The 24,318-nt window shown below is 39.3% G+C and overlaps 1 protein-coding gene across 1 annotated transcript in view; it reads left to right on the top strand.

The window, feature by feature from the left end:
* Nucleotides 1-24,318, top strand: part of LOC126175631 (integrin alpha-PS2-like) — a 402,904-nt gene that overhangs the window by 360,467 nt on the left and 18,119 nt on the right. Inside the window, exons 12-15 of the mRNA XM_049922517.1 lie at nt 9,000-9,148; nt 9,236-9,435; nt 9,865-10,111; nt 18,152-18,321. Of these exons, the coding sequence (XP_049778474.1) occupies nt 9,000-9,148; nt 9,236-9,435; nt 9,865-10,111; nt 18,152-18,321 (766 nt within the window). The remainder of the gene's footprint in view (nt 1-8,999; nt 9,149-9,235; nt 9,436-9,864; nt 10,112-18,151; nt 18,322-24,318) is intronic.

Below are 24,318 nucleotides of genomic sequence, written 5' to 3'. Positions count from 1 at the left end.
TCGTCTCCTACCTTCCAAACTTTACAGAAGCTCTCCTGCGAAACTTGCAGAACTAGCACTCCTGAAAGAAAGGATATTGCAGAGACATGGCTTAGCCACAGCCTGGGGGATGTTTCCAGAATGAGAATTTCACTCTGCAGCGGAGTGTGCGCTGATACGAAACTTCCTGGCAGATTAAAACTGTGTGCCCGACCGAGACTCGAACTCGGGACCTTTGCCTTTCGCAGGCAAGTGCTCTACCAACTGAGCATTTCAAAGCTTCTGGAAGTAGGTGTAAGTGTAGCTATGGCACAGCTGCATCCCCAGAATTCTGAAACATATGATTCAACTATCAATTGTATCTATTTTGGGGCTGACAGGAGAAAAGAGGCAGAGCATGGAGCCAAACTGACAGTGCAGAGAGATACAAATCAGATGGAGACTCTCCTGTAAGATGACATATGACAGTCACCCTTTCAGCAGAACATAGAAGTGTCCATCAACAGCACAAAGCTCTGTTATGTGCAGGATGCAAAATCAGTTCCTGTAATATGAGAAGCATGCATCCAAGCATGGGTGCAGAGTCAGTGCTACACATTCAAGTGTGAGGTAATTGAACCTGAGTTTGGATTTTATGTTGCAGCTTGAATGGGAAGAAATTTTTTCTAAGTAACCCAGGTCAGGATATGAAAAACTATATGGTTTTGACTGATATAACATTAAATGCTGAGGATCACAATATGGGCTATGAAGCATCACATAGAAGTTACACTCTTGAACGTTCCAGAACTGGAAGTGTAGTGTATGGAGGTCTGCTAAGGCAGAATGATGGTAGGTGCTTTTTAGGACAGGTGTTGAAGGATATGACCAGCTGCTAATCAGCAGTTTCCTTGAAATCTGAAAATGCTGTGCATCAGTTTTAGGCTTTCATGCCTCACTGGAACAGAAAGCAGAAACCCACAAGGGATAGTTGGATATAAGGAAATGGGGTTCAGGAATTACAAAGTTATTGAATTAAATTAAATTATTTTATATTACTATTACCATTTCTGTGATTTAAAGTAATATTTGTGGTGGCTGTATTGGAATGCATCCTTAAAGCAAACTGTTGCATGCCCTTAAGGCATTTTAATGACTACAGTGTCATGGAGTATCGAAAGCAGTGCAAGAAGTATCGACCACCACAGAGATACTGCACAGCAAAGCTGTGAACTAGCATTGAGAGGCCAGGATGGCAGTTCTGGTTGAGGTAGGATTCTGCCCACTTCCAGGTAGTTCCTATCGGAATAATGTTGTTGTGCTGCCTGATCACCATGACATAGCCCGTGTCAGCCATCGGACAGTGAAGAGACTTCCATCTCCTGGGAACTGTGCCTATGAGCCAACACTATCAGTACTATATCAACAAGTGCCTATGAACTTGTGTTTTCTAATGACTGTGGTGAAGCCACAATTGCTCATTCTGAACTTGTATCAATTAACCACTCACTAATCATGGATCACATAGTGTGTTGTGAACAGCAAGTCCATGTGTGCTGTTTCATAGATACAGCCAAGCCTGGCAAGCAAAGTTAAAAGTGTTATAATTAATAATATTTTACTTATTCAGAGTGTTATAATTAACTACATAATTTCTTGCCACCTCAGTGTCCAAGAAGTCAGACACAACAAAATTGACTGCAGTATGCTTTGATCTGGTTATGGAAGACAAAAGATACAGGGAAAACATTAACTTTCTAGATTACACAAGTGAAGCCAGGAATTTCAGAAACCATGGATTGACATCAGAACTTTCAACACTACTGCACTTGGTTTATTGCAAACTGAGGAATTATACATCTGTATTCCAGTATCTGAAGGGATTGAATTACATAGCAGACATAATGTTAGGCAAAGGAATTTTAAGTATCTTTATGAAGTGCTTTGATCTTTTGACACTGAACCATTGGGTAGAGTGGTAAGCTTGACACAAAATTACTAGGTGCAAGGTGAGCAAGAAGGGCCCACTCCTGATGGCAGAGTCACGGAACTGGTAGTAATTGAACTCAGATGAGAGAGGATTGATCTTTCTTCCACAGTCAGGTCCAAATGATTGGGAATTCTACAGGGTTTTTATGCTATCAGCCTTACATTCCCTGTCAGAATTTTGTTGTCTGTTTAATCTGTGGCTGGCAAGTACTGCCTTTCTTCTAATAGCCACATGAACTCCTCAGGCACCAGTTATAACAGGCCTCTCTGTGATTCCAACAAACATGACAATTTTTCTTGTAACGGGTTTCTAAGGGATGTCGTAATGGCATATTCTTCTTGTATTGGCAATGTCTTTCGCTTCATGGTTCCTGGAAATTGAGTTTCTCCCTTTGGAGACTGTTCCTCTGCTGCTATTTCTTGTAATCTGGGCAACCTATTCCAGATGGAACCACAACATCTTTTGTCCCAAAATTATACAAACATATCAGCATACATATATTTCACTATTTGTATTCTCAACCCTACAGAGGCCTCATTTATCATGAAACTCGAGATGATGTACAACTTCATTTTGTCGTAGTGGATCAACCAGAAAGACAGCTTCAGTAGGATACTGAATTCTGGTTGCCACTCAGAGAACTCTCTCCATCCAGCCTCATGCACTAGCTTTTAATACTAAGATACACAGATCAGTGAAAAGACCTTTTTCTCTGAATTCCTTGTGTCTGGTGTTATCGCCACCAAGTTGGTGAATTCAATCACTGAATTGAACATTTTGAGATCTAAAGTCAACAGTGCCCAGAAAGTGACACAGAAAATCTTTCCTTAGAATAACATCAAAAATTTTTGTCCCTAGCCCACTTATCCACCAGGGACCAAGAATATTAGGTTCATCTGAGCACTGTGTCTACCAAAATACTCACTGGTCTCTCACATATTTTACCATTCACAATGACATTTGCCACCTCTGGCAAATTGCAGAAACTGAAGGAGCTGACTGTGCTTACTGGGAGCACGGAGGTTAAACTGCTCCAGCCCCTCTAACATATTCCTGACATGACCTCCCAGTGCCTCTAAAACTTTGATGTCTTCCCCTTCTTTAGTCCAGACTGTCTCATGTCTGGTGACAATCAGTGCACAGTTTCTAGTTTCCTTACAATGGGGTGGACATGGAGCCTGACACCTTTTGGCAGTGTGACCTGGCTGCTTGCATCGCCTACAATTTGTCTCATTGACAACACATGACAGGGATTGTTACTACACGAAGGTGACTAAAAGAAACACCCAATCTCCTCTCTCAACAGTACAAGATGAATCAGCTCATGCAAAGATGAGGCAACAGTTCTTTAACCTTGTCCCTAATCTGTGGATTTATTCCTCTTATAAATACATCAACAGCTCATGCCTCTCTTTCCTCAAGTCAGCATCATTCCTTATCTTATCTGACCCCAAGATATGACATGGAATTGTGTGTATACTGTCTGCAAAAGCTTCAGTCTTTTCCCAGCTTGTGTCAAAGAGTGAAAAGCTTGTCCATACACTAACTAACATCCCTTTTGTCTGAGTATTACTCTGCTAACCCCTTAGCCAGCATCTCAAATCTATCAGCATTTCTCAATGTGTCCACTGATTCTACATATGAGTCTACAAACAAATGTGACTGACATTACACACATTCAGCAAAAATGTATACACATTTTCTGAAAATTCAAAAAAAGAGGGAATAAAAGTGACCACAGGAAAACTGTTGACTACACTAGACTGTGGTGTGGCACAAGTGCCACCCATGTGTCCCACAAGCTCCTCAGAGGTACTTAACACTTAAATCCTCTTTTGGAGTATATCCTCTCTTCTTGTTATCCACCAGGCCTCAATCTCCGCTAATTTGCCGCCGTTCATACCTCATCTGTCTTTCAACAACATCTTTGCCTCTGTACTTCCGCCTCGACTGATATCTCTGCCCAAACTCTTTGCCTTTACAAATGTCTGCTTGTGTCTGTGTATGTGCGAATGGATGTGTGTGTGTGTGTGTGTGTGTGTGTGTGTGTGTGTGTGTGTGTGTGTACCTGTCCTTTTTTCCCCCTAAGGTAAGTCTTTCCACTCCCGGGATTGGAATGACTCCTTACCCTCTCCCTTAAAACCCACATCCTTTCGTCTTTCCCTCTTCTTCCCTCTTTCCTGATGAAGCAACTGTTTGTTACGAAAGCTTGAATTTTGTGTGTATGTTTGTGTTTGTTTGTGTGTCTATCGACCTGCCAGCACTTTTGTTTGGTAAGTCACATCATCTTTGTTTTTAGATATGATTTAAAAATGTGTTATGTTAAAAATTTATTTTTATTCAAATGATTATTTCCTGGTTTTTGGTCTCGTGTGTGTGAAATTTTTCAATAATTTTGATGAGGTTACAATAGACACGATAAATTTCAGGTTTACCTCAGTTTCTCTTCACCTGACTCAACCAACATAATCCTTCCTCCTATGCCTATCTAGCAAAAAGACTGTGTAGGTAAAAATTTGAGAGATTCTAGCTTACGCAGAGGCCTACGACCAAGGGCAGAAGTCACAGAGGCCCTCCACCACACACCAGACAAGAAAGTAAGTTAATATGGCATTGTCCTCCATTTCTGAGCTGCATTTCAAATTTCAAGTCTCTAACTCATCAGGAAGTTAGTTTAAAATCAGCTGCAGAATTTGGACTGTACAGACAGACAAGAAAACAATTTAATAAAAACGTGATAAAATAGCGCTCTTTTTTGGTGGCCTGGACATTTTTGATGTCCTCCACTGGCAATTTTGTAGCTACATTGTGTTGTTATGGTGAAATTAGCATTGTATGGGTTGGGAATCATGTAAAAATGGCATCATGACACAGCAGCAACAGCAAAGAGCCTAAGACCTTCATGGCTGCAAGGCTGGCTCTACAATGATGGTAGTGAGGCAAAGGCACCCCAGCAGTGAAGCTAGGACCCTTAGGATAGCGATGGTGAGGCTCACACCTAGCTGGTATGCAGTGTGTTGCAACGAGACAGCTACACCGTGGCCAAAACACTGTGCTGGTGGTGGTGTGTGGGCTCAACGGGTGCAGGTGTATTGGGTGCAAGTATCTCGCAGCACCAGGCTCACATACTTACCAGCAGGCAGCGGAAGCGAAATGTTCCAGGCAGATGGCATGGGACCTTCCACTGATAACTGATAAAGAACAGACATGGGCTCAGCAGCACCCTCGCCTAATTCACTCTCAAAAGTAGCAACATTCAAATCACAGTGTTTAGCAGTCTCAATGTGCCCTGCCGGATGAATAGGAGGGTGGGAGAGGTCAGGTGGTATGGGCAACCCGAAATATTCATAAAAGGAACAATGGGTTTAAGAGGGAAAAACAAAATACAACCTCTGCCAATAAAGTTCGGTGAATGTAGTCAGAACAGTCGATCGGGCAACACTGGCGACTCGCAACGCAGCACCAGCATAGTAGCCAGTGTTGACAACCGACCCCCATTGTAGTTCAGTTGAGCATCATGTGTGTTCTGTGTTAGACTTGTTGGATGCAGTGCTTGTTTAGTGCATTGGTTCTGAACTGAGTACAATGAATGACCAAAGAATCAATTTAAAGTTTTGTGTTAAGCTTGGAAAGACACCAAAAGAAATGCATGCAATGCTGGTATGTGTTTATGGGGATCAAGCAGTGTCCATGTGTGTACGAGTGGTTCACCCATTTTTGAGGAGGCCAGGAAAGTGTTTCTGACAATCTCTGTAGTAGATGACTGGCAACCACTGTTAGTGACAAAAACATTGAGAAAGTGAGGATATTAATCATGAATGACAGTCGATTAACTTTGCGCATGATAGCGGATGAGACTTTTATCCATTGTGGATGTGGAACACTGCGACTGTGGTGTGAAAAGGTTTTCAGAAATTACTGCAACCAGTCGCCTTTTATGTAGATGTATTTTATTTAACCATGACCGGTTTCGAGCTGCCTAGCAACTCATCATCAGATGGTATATACATTTAGTGCTTTTTTGTACCCATTGTGTGGGTGGTTGAGTATCTGTGGAGATAAATCTTTCTGCAGGTATATATATCTCTTTTAGGACGTATTTTTGAAACCATTGTGTCTTGTTTTTCACAATTACACAAGTTAAAACTTTCACTAGATGTATATTACTTTTATGAGGCACTATTGGAAACATATATCTTGTTTTTCGTAAACATCGCTGAACACACTTAGCCACAGATAAGTTCATAGTTCATCTACATTAATGTTACAGTACTATTCACCAAACTTTATTGTCAGAGGTTGTATATTCCATGATACAGTTTACAATGCGTATTCCATAGTGTCGACATACAAGCCACTACCACTCAGTGAGGTCATAGTAGCCACGCAATGGTGGACTAGACTCCAAAAATCAGTATTAAAAGAACAGGAGGGAGCAAGCTGTCTTGTTGAGCTGAGAGCAGATGAAGTGAGCCGCTTTCTCAATTGATGCTCTGCTTGCATCATACACATCCAGCACATGATACCTACCCCACTCTTGTCATTACCTGCTACAGTTGTTGTGTGTGAAAGTTTTGCCTCTCAGCAATCCTAACTAAAACAAACCGCTTTCTGGCTATAACTATGGTTGAAACTAGCTTGGAGGTCATAGTGGGAAGTATCAAAGTACTACCAATCAAGGGAAAAAATTTGAACTGTTAATAAATCACTCCTGATACCCCTTTAACTGGTGCAGGTCTGCACAGTGTTCTACAAGTTTCAATCTAATGGTCCTTACTTTGTCTTGTGATTAGTAATGAGCTTTCATCAGTAACATTACCAGATGTCGACACTAAAATATGGGAACCCAACAAATCTTTATGTGCAATGTAGATGTTTACAAAATGGATTCTCAGTCTGCAATAGAATGTGGGCTAGCAGATTAAATTGTGTGCTGGACAGAGACTCAAATTAAAGACTTTTACCTTTTAAGTGCAAGTGCTCTGCCAAACACAACTCATGACCTGTCCTCACAGCTTTACTTCCAGTTGTACCTGATCAACACCGAGGCTGAGGTTAAGCCATATCTCCCCAATACCTTTTCTTCCAGAAGTGCTAGTCCCACAATGTCTGTAGGAGAGCTTCTGTGAAGTTTGGAAGGTAGGCAATGAGCTACTGGCAGAAGTAAGGCTGTGAGAACAAGTTGTGAGTCATGCTTTGGTAGCTCAGCTAGTAGAGCACTTGTTCCTGAAACACAAAGTTTCCAAGTTCAAGTCTCAGTCTGGTACACAGTTTTAATCTGCCAGGAAGTTTCCGTGTGAATGTTTTCACTCATTGGTAGCCATATTCCACTTACTTTCACTCTACAATATCTTATGGGATGATTTTTGGACTACCTCACCAAGCCTAGCTAAAGCATTCCAAGTCAAAACATATGTAGTGTGAACCAAAAAATGTCCTACAGAGACCTCTCCAAGGAACTAACTACTGATACCCAATATATTTATTTCTCAATGAAATTTGTCATAAATATTATATATTCTCTTCAAATAAACTGGTCAGTTCATGACAGCAACACTAGAAATAACAGTAATTTAAGGCACTTAGGTCCGAAAAGGTGTCACTTATTCAGAACACACTTTTTTAATACATTCTGGCAGCCAAAAGCATTTAGCTACTAATAAAGATTAATATGAGGATAATCCCTAAAGTAAGGTCTCCTGTTTTTCATAAGCACATAGACCTGTTTATTTCTACAATGGTTTACATCAGTTTACAACTTAAACATTTAGCCATTTTTGACATAATCACCATTTCTGTCACTGCATTTTTGTAGATGATGTGGCAGTTTTTGTATGCCCATGTCATACCAGCTCACTGACATGCTGTTCAGAAAGTTATGAACCTCTTCTTTCACCTTGTCGTCGGAGCTGAATCACTTTCCGGCCAAATGTTCTTTTAACCTAGGGAACAGATGATAGTCACTGGGTGCCAAGTCAGGACTATAGGGTGGGTGGGTGATTATGTTTCACTGAAACTGTTGCAGGAGAGCAACGGTTTGCTGAGCAATGTGTGGGCGAGCGTTTTCATGGAGAATGTGTACCCCTTTGCTCAACAATCCTCTTCTCCAGTTCTGAATCGCTGTTTGAGTTTTTTCAGAGTCTCACAGTATCTGTCAGCATTAATTGTGGTCCCAGCGATTCAGCTCCGATGATGAGGCGAAAGAAGAGGTTCGTAACTTTCTGAACTGCTGGTATGACATGGGCATACAAAAACTGCCACAGTGTCTACAAAAATGCATCAACAGAAATGGTGATTATGTCAAAAAATATCTAAATGTTCAAGCTGTAATCTGATGTAAACCATTGTAGAAATAAACAAGTCTATGTACTTATAAAAAAATAGGAGACCTTACTTTTGGGACTACCCTCATAATAAACACTTCATGAAATAATAAAGATAACTTTAACAGGAGCATAAAGATTTTGTTGGTGGCAAGCAACTCCATTGACAATCTTTTAGTAGAATCAGTCAACATAAATATTAATAAGAATATCAGATTTGTATTATGTAAAATCTGACTTCTGCACATCTTCAATGCAGCAATGTGATCAATTTAAATAAATGTATAAACTTTCTGTTTGATAATGTGTAGCTACAATAGTCTAAGAATTATCTTGTGCACTTCAGTCTACATACATTTACATTTTTGTGACAATTTTGGTATTACCTCTAAAAAAAAAATATGTTTTATAAGAAAATTTTATTTAGGATCTATGAAAGGAACATTACTGAATTTCCTTTTGCTTGCAAATCTGTATTATGTATTCTTGTTTTATCATACATTTTGCATGCCTGAGGTTGTCTTCAGTATTAATATGTGGGAAAAAGGATGTCTCAACTAATAAAGTCTAATCATTAGAGTTTGCCTCATATTCTTAATATTGGTTGCAGTTTGGTTATTTTGTTAAAACTAAATCTGCTGGTACTAGCAATGTAGAATCAGATTTGGTTAATAATTGTAGTTATCATCACATTTCATTGAAAGTTAATTTCTTATATATATTTTCAGAATTTGAAGTTCAGTTAGTACTGGATGCCAAAAAACCAAAAAGTCCAAGATTGTTCTTTCATCGAAATGAAGGTATAAATTCAAAGAACTTCACACTGACTCTCAGCAGAAATTCTGAATACTGCAGAAGTCATTCAGTTTACATTCGGGTAAAGAGATCAGCTAAAATTAATTTGTAAAAGTAGTATAATTAAGTGAAAGTTAAGTAATAATTGTTGTTAAATTTTGTTTTAAAGCCTGGAATAAGAGATAAATTATCACCTCTTGAGGCAGTGATAAAATATGATACAAAATATAGCAGGGAGAGAGTTCAGCGGTCACTGACACCAGTTCTCGACCAGAGAAAGCCACTATCAGAACACGATGCAATCAACATACAGAAAAACTGTGGTGCTGATAATATATGCATACCTGATCTTGTGCTGGAAACAGATCCGTAAGTTGTGTGACTTTGTTTAACTGAACTTATTTCTTTTTTGCGCACTTTAAACATTATTATGCTGGACAGTGTTAGAAATAAGATATCTTATAACCATAATATTTATGTAAAACTCTACATTTCCTAAATATTCATGTAATAACATGTATTTACTGGTATAATGCTGAAAAATAATCAGTTTTAGAAGATAGAGATTCTAAGCTTGCTAACAAAAACAGTGAAGAATGTTACTAAGAAATCCTCCCAATAAATACAACAACCACATATCAGTAAATCTAGTAAGTCTAATATTTTATTTTAGTTATTATTTATTTTTGTATTTACATTGCATTTAAATCATATACTAAGTTCGAAACTACAGTTTTCATTATGTGTTTTTTTTCCACTTGTATAAATGTGAATCTTTTGCTTATCACCATGTTCCAGGGCTGTAACAAGATATTTTCTAGGATCAGGAGAGAAACTTGAAATAGAAGTCAAAGTAATAAATATGGGAGAAGATTCATTTGAAACAATGTATAACTTGAAAATTCCACCTGGATTACATTACACTAAAATTGAGAGATTGGATGACAATGAACAAGAAATTCCAGTACTATGTTCTGCCCCTTCCACACAAAATAACAATACCTTAAAGTGTGATATTGGTAATCCTTTGCCAAGAAATAAGCAGGTAAGATACATGCATTTTGCTCCAAGTAAATGCTGATATCTCTTGAATTGCTGTGCATATAGACGTTAGTGTTTATGTATAAATCTGGACCGCTATTAGTATTCCTCCAAGCAGTTCCTGCTTACCGCCAAACATACTTTCATTGTACACTACAAAAGTTGAATGACTGTAACAGTTCCAAAATTTGCTATCTTCATTCAAAAGCTACAGGAATTGTACAAAAATATGGCAACACTGCAGGAAATGCAAGCTTCTACATAAATGCAAATGCTTACCAAGCCTGCAGGGTGCACTGGTATTTGACCATAAACAGCACCAGTGTAATATCCTCAATATGTTGCAGGTGTCAGTCATGCTCGGAACAGAGTTCTCAGTGAGTGCACTATGTCAGAGCTAAGTGAATTTGAATGTGGGCACATTGTTGGTACTCATATGGTGGGTACTTTCTTAACCAAGATAGCCAAAATGTTTGGTGTTTCAAGAGACACTGTATCAAAGATTTGTACCACATGCAGGGAAAGCAGAAAAACTTTATCTGCTAAGTCACAAAGTGGATGAAAGTGTGTGCTGAGTGATCATGACATGATCGCTGAACATGATTGTCATGAAAAACAAGAGGATGACAGCCACAAAAATCATTGCAAAACTGAATGACATAGTCACAAACCCTTTCAGCAGCACAACAAAATAACGAGATTCCATAATCGGGAAACTGCAGGGCTAGCTGGAATTCCAAAACTATTCACCTGTGATTCAAATGCCCTTAAAAGGAAAACCTGGTGCCAAAGCCATAAAACATGGGCTATGGAGCAATTGAAAAATGTCATTTGGTGAGATGAGTCTTGTTTCACACTGTTTCAAACTTCTGATCATGTTTATATTTCAGGAGTGAATTATGGTAGGGGTTTGATGATGATTTGTGCAGCTATATCTTGATATTCCCTGGGCCCCATGGTTACTCTGTAAGGTCACTTTTCTGCCAAGGCTGATCAGGTCCATCTCGTGGTACAATGTTTGTTCCACTGTGGAGATACTGTGATCCAAGACAACAAATCCCCTGAATGAAATTTTCACTCTGCAGCAGAATGTGCACTGGTATGAAATTTCCTGGCAGATTAAAACTATGTGCCGGACTCAGACTCCAACTCGGGACCTCTGCCCTTCGTGGGCAAGTGCTCATCAATCTGAACTACCGAAGCATGACTGATGACCCATCTTCACAGCTTCAGTTCTGCCACTATCTTGTCTCCTACCTTCCAAACTTCACTGAAGCTCTCCTGCAGACTTTGCAGAACTAGCACTCCTGGAAGAAAGGATACTGTGAAGACATGGCTTAGCCACAGTCTGGGGGATGTTTCCAGAATTAAATTTTCACTCTGCAGCAGTATGTGTGCTGACATGAAACTTCCTGGCAGATTAAAACTTCATGCCATGCTGAGACTCGAACTCCGGACCTTTTCCATTTGTGAACAAGTGCTCTAACATCTAAGCAACCCAATCACGACTCACAACCCATCCTCACGGCTTCAATTCCACCAGTACCTCATCTCCTACCTTTCAAGCTTGACAGAAGCTCTCCTGCAGACCATGCAGAACTAGCACAGCTTGGAGGATATTCTGGAAATATCCCCAGGCTGTGGCTAAGCCATGTCTCAACAATATCCTTTCCTCCAGGAGTGCTAGTTCTGCAAGGTCTGCATTAGAGCTTCTGTGAAGTTTGGAAGATAGGAGACGAGGTACCGTTGGAATTGAAGCTTTGAGGATGGGTTGTGAGTCATGCTTGGGTAGCTCAGATGATCGATCAGTTGCCCATGAAAAGCAGACGTCCCGAGTTCAAGTCTCAGTCTAGCACACAGTTTTAATCTGCCAGGAAGTTTCAACAAATCCCTGGTTCACACAGCTTGTCTCACACAGGACTTGTTTTATGAGCATGAAGATAAATTGTCCCATCTCCCCTGATCACCACAGTCACTAGGTCTCATTATTATTGAACCATTGTGCTCTATTTTGAAGAGAAAAGTGTGTGGTTACTAACCGTCTCCATTATCATTAACTGAACTAGACACTATTTTGCCAGACGTGTGCTATAAGATTTCCTTGAAAACCATATGGCACCTTTGTTTATCCATTCTGAGGTGACTGGGAGCTTTTTTGAATGCCAGCAGGTTTCCTACACTATATTAGGCATGATAATTTTTCACTTTTTTGGTGTTTTCATACTTCTGTCCAGTCAACTGAATGAAATTCTCAGTGCTTTTACTACAATTTCTTGTAAGCAACATACAGTCATGTCACTTGAACTGAACTTTATGAATCATGAATGTCAAAAATTCACACATATACACAATCAGTAAATTGTTCAAATCTCATTATAAAGGAAACGTTGGAAGGAATAAACCGAACAACTTATAACAGTAAATCTAAACAACATTAACTGAATTTTCCATTGATGCATGGCAGAACATGATAACAATATTAAAAAGGAAAACCCTTCCTAATGTTCTGTAAGTGTTATCCTTTTTAATATTGTAAATCTAAATCTTAATTCCCACAGTAAAAGGAGAAAATGTAATGGGCCCTGTAAAAAAGTGACTTGCAAGTCATATATTAGGTCATTTACATTTTGAGAGAAAAGGGAAAAGCCGTCAGACTGTGCTGTATCTGCAGTAGCAGAGACAAAATGCAAATGATATTCCTCAATCTCTTTTTATTGGTAAAAATGAACAGACAAGAACATTGCTGATGTCGACAAAGTAGTCAAAATAAAACACAATTTAAGCAAAAAACAAAGTATGGATCCTACTTTGGATCTTATAAGGCAGAAATAACAAAATAAATTCTTTTTCTCACAAGTTGGTCACTACAGAAAGTCCACCAAAGAAACCACAGAAATAAAGCTATTAGAGAGTGATTGGCACAGCAGTACCACAAAGCTGTCCAGGGAGGCCAGACCACTGTTACATCACATTCTTGGGTCACCGTCTGAAGCTGCCACTCCTGACGAATCGTGGCTACCAGCAGACAAGGCACATGGATGTTTCGGCCAGGACAGCAAATCCTTACAAGTCCAGGAGGCATGCCAAACTGCCTCCTTGACAGTGGTGCACCAGCTTATAATGCCAGTTAATGGATGGACCTGCGGGGAGTGTTTTCGATCACAAGTGATGTAAGAAAATAGTCGGCTTGTTGATCATGACATCTGTTACTGCTGTTGATCCATGGTGCACAGGTAGCGGGCTCTGGCAGCCATTGGCTGATACACTAGGCTGTGTTTTCGTCTCTGGAAGGAGCCTCAGTCATACAGTAAACATGTGCTTTGGTTTCACTTGCTGTGATAAAGGCATCCTGCATCTCTGTTCTGTCATGCGGGATTCCGATGTTGCAGGTGAATGGGACAGATACTGCAGTATGGCAGTGGAGAACATTTTAGGTTATTGGACTTTGAAATATGAATAGATAAAAAATGAAATGACCATATGGAATCGTTGGCCGGGAGGTCCCTATTCAGGGAAGTTCGGCCGCCTATTGAAAGTCTTATTTCATTTGACGCCACATTGGGCGACTTGTGTGCCGGTGATGAGGATGAAATGACGATGAGGACAACACAACACCCAATCCCCGAGCAAAGAAAATCTCCAACCTGGCCGGGAATCGAACCCGGGCCCACTTGCGTGGTAGGCGAGAATATTACCACTCAGCTAAGCATACGGACTATGAATAGATTGAACCTATGGAGTGTGATTTTTACACTATGCATATTTATGTCTGCCACAAATACATCATTGGACTAAAACCTTTTCCCCCTTCAAGAATTTCACCAAACATGAGAATAGCTGGGAATCAGGGGCTGTCAGCTCTGATGAATAGGGTAGGTACTGCAACAACTTTTACTTTAAAGCACTCAGTTCACTATTGCCAGATCAATTTTCATTCTCATCATAGTTTTTAGCAAGGAGGGAAGGGGGACAAGGTAGGGCACTACTAAACTGCAGGTTTAGCATGATCTGACATTATACTGCTGAAAGTGAGTGGAAACACTATGAGTTTATCAATCACCATATAATTTGGATTTGTCTGGTCATCAAGCTGTTCATTGTAAAATAAGCTATTACCTATGGTCCAGTGGTAATTTGCGGCACTTCTTCAAGGAAGATGGATGTGAGACTTTGCAGAAGAGTGCCTAAATAGAGCTCTCAAACTTTTTTTGTGCCACTTCTTGTGCACAAGACTTGATTGATCTTCTGCAGGGAAGTACTGGCCCAACATCCTAGCATGTAGTGTCCGTCAACAATTTTCTGAACACTAAATCTCCTTTCTCACCCCTCACCAGCAATACATAAAAACATGGCTGCAGTGTACATAATTGGCATTTGTCAATATTTACCATAAAGTCAACTACTACACAAACCTCCAACCCTGACTAAATTACCATCATAGCATACCTTTCGCTATGAAATCCAAAGAATTGTAACTTCTTGAGCCAAGAAACACAAGGCAAAATCCAAAATTGCCACATATACAACTGGCAGTTAAATTTTGGACGGATTAAAACTCATACTGGGGTGTAGACAATGAACTAACTGATAACCTAGCTAACAGAGCAGCCTTATCAAGGAAAACTGTAAGCTGCAGCAAAATACCTGAACTGCAATAGAGAAAAACTATGGGGAGAGTTTAAAGACAAATAAACAAATGGGAGATTAAGTGGCAACAAACTAAAAATGGGGGAAACGTGAACTATATTTTCCTACGATCCACAAACACAAACCATATTTTCCTAAGATCCGCTACTGTTTAATAATTAGGCTAAAGCTAGCACTGAACTTTACAGCTATGTTAATAGGCCGCAGAGAATTGAAAACCTATGATAAACAGTTCAAAGTGACTGATGACACAGTAACTGATGGAGGAGACCAAATATTGACTACCTGCTTTTAGGCTGCAGTAATTTAACAAAAGAGAAAGGACAACAATGGCCTATTAATAGATCGGACTTAGACATAAGTTTATAACAGATTTTCACAGCTTTTGTAATTCAATAATATTTTCAGTTGTAAGACAATCCTTTGGTGTCAGCTATAACTTTATACATACCCTGAAAAACCTGGATGTATGCTAGAAGGCTAACATATAACATTTTAAGTTAACCTTTGCACATGTAATATTACAATGTAATGGAACATGTTAAATAAATAAATGACAATAACCATAGTGTATATCCATACACAGCCTAGACTTATGCCAGCTCACTGAGATAACATTCAGTCTTACACTGCAGAGCCCTTGCACGCAGCACCTGAAAGATGTGCTTGGAGAACTTATGGACCTATCAGACAGTCACCTGCTATTGCAGCCGTCACATTAAACTGCTACTGGTGTCTAGCCTAGGGTACACTGAGGATCATAATTCACACAAATAAAATATTTGTGATAATTTGCTGTTGTATCTTTTTCACATCTTACTCCATCTGAAAACAAGCTGAAACTACAAACAACAGATTGATTGATTGTGCAACAAACCATTGATAAAAGTTATCCTATGATTGGCAAGAAAAATATCCCACACACATTGAAGATGATGCAGATATATGAACTGCCCCTGAAAGACCATTCATGTGGTGTTATGATATGTGTCATATGCTGCAATGATGTGCCATTTGCTTATATCTGGGACCAATGAGATATACTGGTCCTGTAGTGTGCATCACAGCACATGAGACTATAGGTCTTACAAATTCCGAGTTTCTATTTCAGATGAGTTTAATAATTTGTAACTGCATGTTTAAATACATTGCTTTAAGGTGTTTAGTGGGTACCTTTTCATTGACATACTGATTCCCCATGGGTCTGGAACCACGCTGCGTGTTCACAGTGTATGTCATGCAAGGCAACTAGTCTGACAGCACAAGTTCGTTGCAAGGCCCCTATTTCTCATGGGCCCCACTTATATCTAAATCTTCAACTCCTATGAAACACATTCTTTCTGGTCATATGCATGAGCAACTCTTGGTGTACCTCAGTCCACCATTTGTGGCGCTACAGATCCTGTCTTAGCAACACAATGCTCAACAGCAGAAAATCTTAGCTGATTCTGCTGTCTCTTGCTCACTAACACATTTTGCTATAGTCATGTAGCCTCTTGCCTATTACCATTCCAAACCCATATATAAAAATAATATGTGCCTACTCAAGAAATTATTATTTTGGCTTTTGGCTCATCAGGCAACTCACTTCAAGTGCAAAGTTCATGCAGACTGATCTCAAATACATAAAATGTTAACTATGAAAGAGTCTCCCTAGCAATAAATGCCTGTCAAGGAAAAAATGACTGCAACAGCACATTCACTTGTATTGATATTATTGCTCAGTTAACTAAAGGTACAAGTTTAACAAATGATTAAAACCATTATTATTATAAAAATGTGTACTTAGTTTGTACAGAGTTATTTAGAAGTACCTGTGGGAATTTAAATAGATGATTGCATGAAAACTACAAGACATAAAGAAAAATGACACATATCAAAGAATAGAGCATCTCTCCAAGTTTTGATTCACAATATGCTCCATGGCCTGGTTGATGAATGCACCACTAGAGACAGGTATATCAGAACATGCAGACAAACCATCCACTCCATATTGTCACATCGAATTACTCCATGCCTGGAGACTGGCAGCTCAGAGAACAGATTTCCAAAGCAGGCTCTGCTGCAACTTCCCGTGTCAGTGTCTTCAATGAACTGCACACATGTATTGACATTTGCCATGTCATAAATGGTGCCCAACTGTAATGTTAGCTGAAAACTTGGAGAGATGCTCTATCCACTGACTTGTGTTTGTTTTCTGTGTGTCCTGTAGTTTTAATGCAGTTGTGGGTGACCATGCTTTACAACAGATGAAACTGACTTCACCTTCTTGCACACCAAATTCACAAGTACAGTAAGGACATGGTGCACAAAATCCATAGGTTATTTTTAAAATTGGTTAAACATTGCGAGAAGATTGTATTTACTGTTACTCAGCAGTCAACAACTGTCGTGTCAGTCTTCCACTAAGTTTTCTCACCATCAATTCTTAATGTGACCTGTACCATACACATTGTTCTAACATGCCTAAAGCATCCACCTTCATTAGTTGATCATCCAGTGCCAAATTGTGCACCTTTTTGATTATTTGCTGTGGTTGTGTTTTGAGATGTCCTGCACTTTGAACATCATCAACAGAACTTTGACCATGTTTGAATTTAGCCATCCCTTTCTTGACTTTTCAAAATGAAGCAGTAGAATCCTTATTAACTGTTACCAAATTTGTATGATTTTCTGCTGTTGAGAAATCACCAAGACAAAGAAATACATTAACAAATCTTTTCCATAGATAAAGTTGTGACACTTGATTCATGTTATTACATAGTGTGTACCTATAGAATAGTAACAAAATTTTACTAATATTGTTGTCATCTCTATGCAAATGTGAGAAATAATCACTTTTCCCTCAAAATTATGCAGGTCATTGGGAAAATTAGACTAAAACAGAGCTGTAACTGAATATTATGTGTGTGTTTCTGTTTCTTATGGGGTAGGGATAACACAATTAAGTTTGTAAGAAAATGTGTATAATGACATTGACAGATGACAAAAATGACTCAGGCATGGATTAACTGCATGTGCATCTACACAAAACTATCATTGCCAAAGAATATGAACAAGAAAAAAGTATACTGCAACATTTTTAATAATCATTCATGTGTGTATGCTGTATCTATTTGATACAATCTATTACACTTCCACTTAGAAGTTTTCTGTTACATCAGTTATGAATAATTTGACCTCAATCTCATAGCATTACAAATACATCCATATACATATAAGTGACAATTTATTTCTGGAGTCATGATGATTTGTATGTTAAACAGGAACCTTCATTCAAAAACGCATTATGGTGGGTGTAGATTAATGATGAATGTTATCAATACTTCTAGAGTCGTACAGTCAACATAAGTCAGATATATGTAAACTATCGTAAATGTTCCTTTATTGTTTACAGTTGCATTACAAAGTTGTTCTGGAGCCATTCTACAAAGAGAATTTGAAACCACAGTATGAATTTGTAACAGAAATAAATAGCACCAACCCAGAAAATGCTAGTTCCTTGGAAGACAATGTAAAACGTTTCAGTGTACCTATCTCCATAAAAACAGACATCTCAGTCATGGGGTGAGTAATAGAAAACAAATACATGTCTTTTTTAGATTCATAGGGATGAATTCTACAGCATGCATGCAGTACTATTTTTAAATATGGAACAGATTTCTTTCTCCTTTGCAGCTCATTTTAAAACATCCAAAAATTTACAATTGAAAATCTTGGAATATGAAGTAAATAACACATATGTATCAATTGCGGTGTTCCTGTTGGTTGTAGATGACTAGTTTATTTGTGAGCTGTAACTTCAGTATATTAATTTACTCACCTTGTTACTTCTTCATGGCTGACAATTTTGAACAGCTGGGACTTTGTTTTCCAAATTCTGCAGTGGTCACTGGAAGCCAAAAGTACAGCAAAATACCCAATTTGGAAAATAAATATGAGACTTCTCAAATTAATGTGACATATATTCTTACTCTCAAATACAGTAGCTGTTCATATTACCATCTCCGTATAGAAACACCACAATAACCTCAACTCAGGAATGATAACACCACAGAAGTAATACATATTTGACATATACTGAGATGATTCTCCTGTTCTTGATGAGATCATCATTATTGTCACAGTACACTTTTTCCAAGGCATGCCCCACATCACCAAGACAGGATAGTGCAGTGTGGAATAACTGAAAGCTCAACAGGTATCTAAAATCATGATAAAGCTGCAACTGCTGTACTCCCAGAAGATGCATGGCATCCATCCATAGCCATGTAAATGCATGAACAATGGCAAAAACTTCCAAACAGTTTGTGATCCTAAATTTCTTAACTAATAAAAAGACTTTCAAATGTTACAGACCTCATTTGTTGGTTAGATAAACGTTAGGCAACACACCACATTATCAAATTGATACGTTATATTGCACCATATAACTGTGTTCTGCATATGTTCATATGACTTCATCCCTGTTTGGTCCACATGCTCATTGTGCATTTTACTCTTCCAATAAAACATGACCATTCCAAAGTACAACATGTACAACTTTGCTTCCACCATTTTTTCCCCAACATTTGAGGCTTTAATGAAACAAATTGGTTACACATGTATCATTCAAAGTATTTTCCGTCGCTGGCCACTACTTTCTCCCATCTTTTGGGCAGTGTATGAATCCCACATCGAAAAAATTGTCCATATTTTGAAGCGATCCACAAATTAATCCAATTTGTGGCTTCTTAATGAGATCAGGAGTGTTGGTCAGCCAGGCTATGTGCCATTGATCTAAACAGGTGATAGTCAAAGGGAGCAATGTCTGGAGAATATGGCAGGTGGGGTAGGACTTCCCATTTTAAATTTTCCAAGTACGTTTTTGACCTATTTTGCAACGTGGTGTCAATTGTTGCCGTGCTGCAAAATCACTTTATCATGCCTCTCGCTGTATTGTGGCCATTTGTCTTCTAATGCTCTGCTCAAATACATTAATTGCATTTGATAACAAGCACCTATGATTGTTTCACTTGGTTTTAACACCTCATAGTACACGACGCCAAGCTGGTCCCACTAAATGGAGAGCAAGATCTTGGAGCCGTGAATATTCGGTTTGGCTGTCGACATTGAAACATTGCCGGGATATCCCCATGATTATTTGCATTTATGGTTATCATAATGAACCCATTTTTCATCCCCGGTCACAATGCGATGCAGAAATCCCTTCTGTTTTTGCCTCTGAAGCAACTGTTCACAAACACAAACGCCTTTCAATGTCTCTTGGTTTCAGCTCACACGGGATCCAAGTTCCTTCTTTCTGAATCATGCCCATAGCCTTGAGACATTTTGAAATGACTTGCTGCATCACTCCCACTAATTGTGCCAATTCTTCTTGAATTTGATGTAAGTCTTCACTCAGCAATGTCTCCTATTCTGCATCTTTGAAAACATTCTCTCTTCCACCGCTATACCGGTCTACGACATTACAATCACTGTTTTTGAAGCATTGAAACCACTCATGATACATTCTTTCACTAATAGTGTCCTTACCAAATGTACTTGAGAACATTTTATGAGACTCAGCTGCCGTTTTCTTCACATTGAAACAAAACAGTAACACCGCCCGCAAATGACAAGAATTAGGCTTGTAAACTGACATTTTCAATCAAGAACAACTTTATGATGCAGACACAAATCAACTAATGTTTCAATGAGGTTATTTTGACTGAGGTCCAAGGTAACTGCCTGATGTCTGCGATCTGTTTCTTTTGACCGCTACTTACCATTGTCGCCACCTATCGGCAAACGGTGGAAGCTAAGTTGTACACTTTGTAGTTACTGCTGTTATGCTATACATTCAGTTAGAAGTTATTCAGATTGATATTCCTCATAGGCTCACTAAATTATATTTATTTTATATTTTGTTATGAAGTGTCTTGTGTTGCGCACACACACAGCCACTTTACCATGTACTAACTTTGGGTATGTGGCGTTGTTTCATTGCTTTGCATAGGCTAATTATTCTTTTCAGTATATTACTATATGTCACATGTACATTATATTTCATTCTTCACTCCAACTTAATTACATAGAACCCTTGGATGTGGATGCGGTGTAATGATCTATCAAACATTGTTTATCACTAACAATGTTCACTGAACTGTTAAAATCATATTTGAATTATTTCCAGTGATCCCATCATCACGATGAAGTTTTTGACAAATAGTTGCCTATATAGAATGTCTTATCTTCAGAATGGTGTCCTCTTTCAGTCTTTTACTACAGGGGAGATTGGGGGGGGGGGGGGGGGGGGGGAGTTGTTTATGAGATGGATATTTCAAATGTCCATTAGAGAAGGAACTTGAGTTCTGTTTTGACAACAGTAGAAAAAGAATCAGTTGTTGATTTGCTGAAGAAGCATTCAGATATTTAAACTGAATGTTTAAGAAAAACATGGACAAGTTGACACAGGATAGCTGCACAAGGATTCAGACCTGGATTGTCTCGACTGTAACCTCAGTAGCTTGGCAACATATTAGTTCAGTACCAACTACCACTTTCAGCATCTGAGATATTAACTGAAGAATAATTGCTGCCACTTTGTGCCATGTACTAACAGTGATTTCTTGTAAGTAAATTTTGTGACTGATACAGCTTTATCATGCTTCAAACAATGGAAAATTCAGGATGGAATGTAAGAATATTATGAGAAGGAAAGTTGCTACTCATTATATAGTGGAGATCCTGAGTCACAGATAGGCATAACAAAAAGACTCTCACAATTATAGCTTTCGGCCATTAACGCATTTGTCAACAACACACACACACACACACACACACACGCACACACACACACACGACTGCAGACTCAGGCAACTGAACTCACACTGTGAGCAGCAGCACCAGTGCATGATGGGAGTCGCAACTGGGTGGGGGTAAGGAGGAGCCTGGAGAAGGAAGGGGGGAGGGATAGTAATGTGGGAGTCGTGCACAGCAAAATGCCGCAGGTTAGACTGTGGGTAGGGGAGAGATGGGGGGTTGGGGGAAGTAGTGGAAAAGGAGAGAAATAAAAAGACTGCGTGGGGTGGTGGAATGACGGCTGAGTAGTGCTGGAACGGGAACAGGGAAGGGGCTGGATGGGTGAGGACAGTGACTAACAAAGTCAAACAGTCACTGTCCTCACCCATCCAGCCCCTTCCCTGTTCCCATTACAGCACTACGCAGTCATCATTCCACTACCACACCCAGTATTTTTATTTCTCTCCTTTTCCGCTACCCCGCTCTCCCCCCCCCCTCCCCACCCGCCTCACATCTCCCCTGCCTTCAGTCTAACCTGCAACACTTTGCTGTCCGCCACCTCCACCATACTATCCCCCCCCCCTTCCAGCTCCAGCCTTCTCCTTACCCCACCCAGTCACCACTCCCATCATGCATTGGTGCTGCTGCTCGCAGTGTGATTTCAGTTGCCTGGGACTGCAGTTGTGTGTGTGTGCGTGCACATGCACGTGTGTCTGTCTATTGTTGACAAAGGCCTTAACAGCCAAAAGCTATAATTGTGAGAGTCTTTTTGTTGTGCCTATGTGCGACTCACGCTTCAGTTATAGTCTGAACATCACTTCAGTGTTGGCCATTGTGTCAAGCATTTATTGCTGTTTGACTTGTGCATAATTATATTTTTCTGCCAAATTATTTATAAATTCATTAAGCTTGCTTAATTAGTCCTCCTTGGATGATGAACTAGTATGTCTGCAGTATATTTCTAGCCTAATGATAGCAATTCTTTTATTGCACTCATCTCTAATCAGGTACTGAGCTGTTTCACTTTATTTGTAATTAAGAATGTTGAATATCCATCTACACACATTTCTTGAATTGGGTGAGGAATGAAATGCTGAAAAGATTACCGGAAGAAGGTAGAAAGCCATAAAAAAATTCTACCTGCCAAGTGATAGCTCATAGAGAAATAGAATAGGAACCTTTGTTCCTAAGTCATATACAGGGTGTTTGGGGAGGAAAGGTCAATATTTTACACAGTGATAGTATAAGTAATTCTGAACAAAAAGTGTTATATGAACACAGGTTCACAAATGCTTCGCTAGAGAGGGATGGGTATTGAAAGGAACTTTAATTCTGCAAAACTGATGTGCACAACATGAACATATATGCACAACTGGACCATAACATGATTTTCTTGAAAACAATGTTAAAGAGAAGTATAATTACATTAAACAGTTTTACAAAATGTTTATTTATTTTGCATTTACTATATAATGCATTACAACATGCATGTTACATGTATTCAGTTGAAAAAGACGAACCACGTCTTTTACAAATGGCTTTAACACTGATCGTACAGATGTTATACAGTTCACAGAACAGGTTCAAATATCCCAGCACCAACATCAATGCACTTTTGAGCTCTAGTGATAACATGTTATGTTGCTTGTTCAATTGCCCATGGTTAGTTCCTAATCAATTCAGCATGATGCGATGAAGCAGTTCATCTCATTTATTTACTTTCACTTTGCGCACCTCTGATTTCATCCAACCGCCATACACAGAAATCTAGAGGCATAAGGACAGGTGATCTTGGAGGCCAGTTAATAGCACCACCACAGTCAATCCTGCAATTAGAGTAGGCGCGGTTGAGATGATCCCTCACATGTAAGGTAACGTGTGGAGGGGCACCATCATGTTGAAAGTACATTTCAGTTCACTTAGCTAAAGGAATGTCTACCAATAGTTCCACAAATGAATTTTCCAAAAAATACAGGTACCTCTCTCCTGTCAATCACTGATTGATAATAAATGGACCTATCAAAAGGTAACGATCATGCCGTACCAAACTTTTAAGGCAAAACAAACTTGGAAATTGCTATCCACTGAAGCGTATGTATTTTCCCGTGACCATTGATGACTATTGCGTGTGCTGTTTATTACATGTCGTGAAAATTAGGCTTCGTCAACAAATAGTATGTATGGAAGCAAATGGTTATTCTCAATTACCCAGTGACAGAATTGAAGTCATTGGGCATTGTTACCAATGTGGAGATTTTGGACACGCTGTATGTGAAATGGATACAGGTTTTCCACATGTAATGTTTCCCATGCACATGTCTCTGGGATATTCATACGGGGGAACATTCTTCGTATGCTCGTACTGGGACTTTGCTCAACGCTTGTGATAATTTCTTCCTGTTCTTGCAAAGTTTGTTCATGTGTGCGCTCAGATGAAAAATGTCTACTTGGAAGAGAGCCTGTTGAATGCAAAGTGATAAACACTTTGGTAAACACAGTGTGATCAGGTAATCATGGAGTCAGAAAGTGCCTGTGGCATTCTCTTGCAGCTGTAGCGCTACTGTAGCAGAAGCCACAAACATACACCATATCTACATATTCTTCATTACTGTTGATGCATGGCATTATTAGCAGCACTTGTAAGAACACAGTTAACACATACACTACACAGCTAACCGATCAGTCACTGGTACACTTCACAATGCGGCTTACATGGCACAACTGCGCAAACAAAGGGTGATTGTACTACGTATGTCACATGACCATAATATGTGTTGGGTT

The sequence above is a fragment of the Schistocerca cancellata genome, chromosome 3 (assembly GCF_023864275.1).
Source record: "Schistocerca cancellata isolate TAMUIC-IGC-003103 chromosome 3, iqSchCanc2.1, whole genome shotgun sequence".
NCBI classification, from domain to species: Eukaryota; Metazoa; Arthropoda; class Insecta; order Orthoptera; family Acrididae; genus Schistocerca; species Schistocerca cancellata.
Note: the sequence above shows the minus strand (reverse complement) of the source record. Positions and strands in the feature narration are given on the sequence as shown.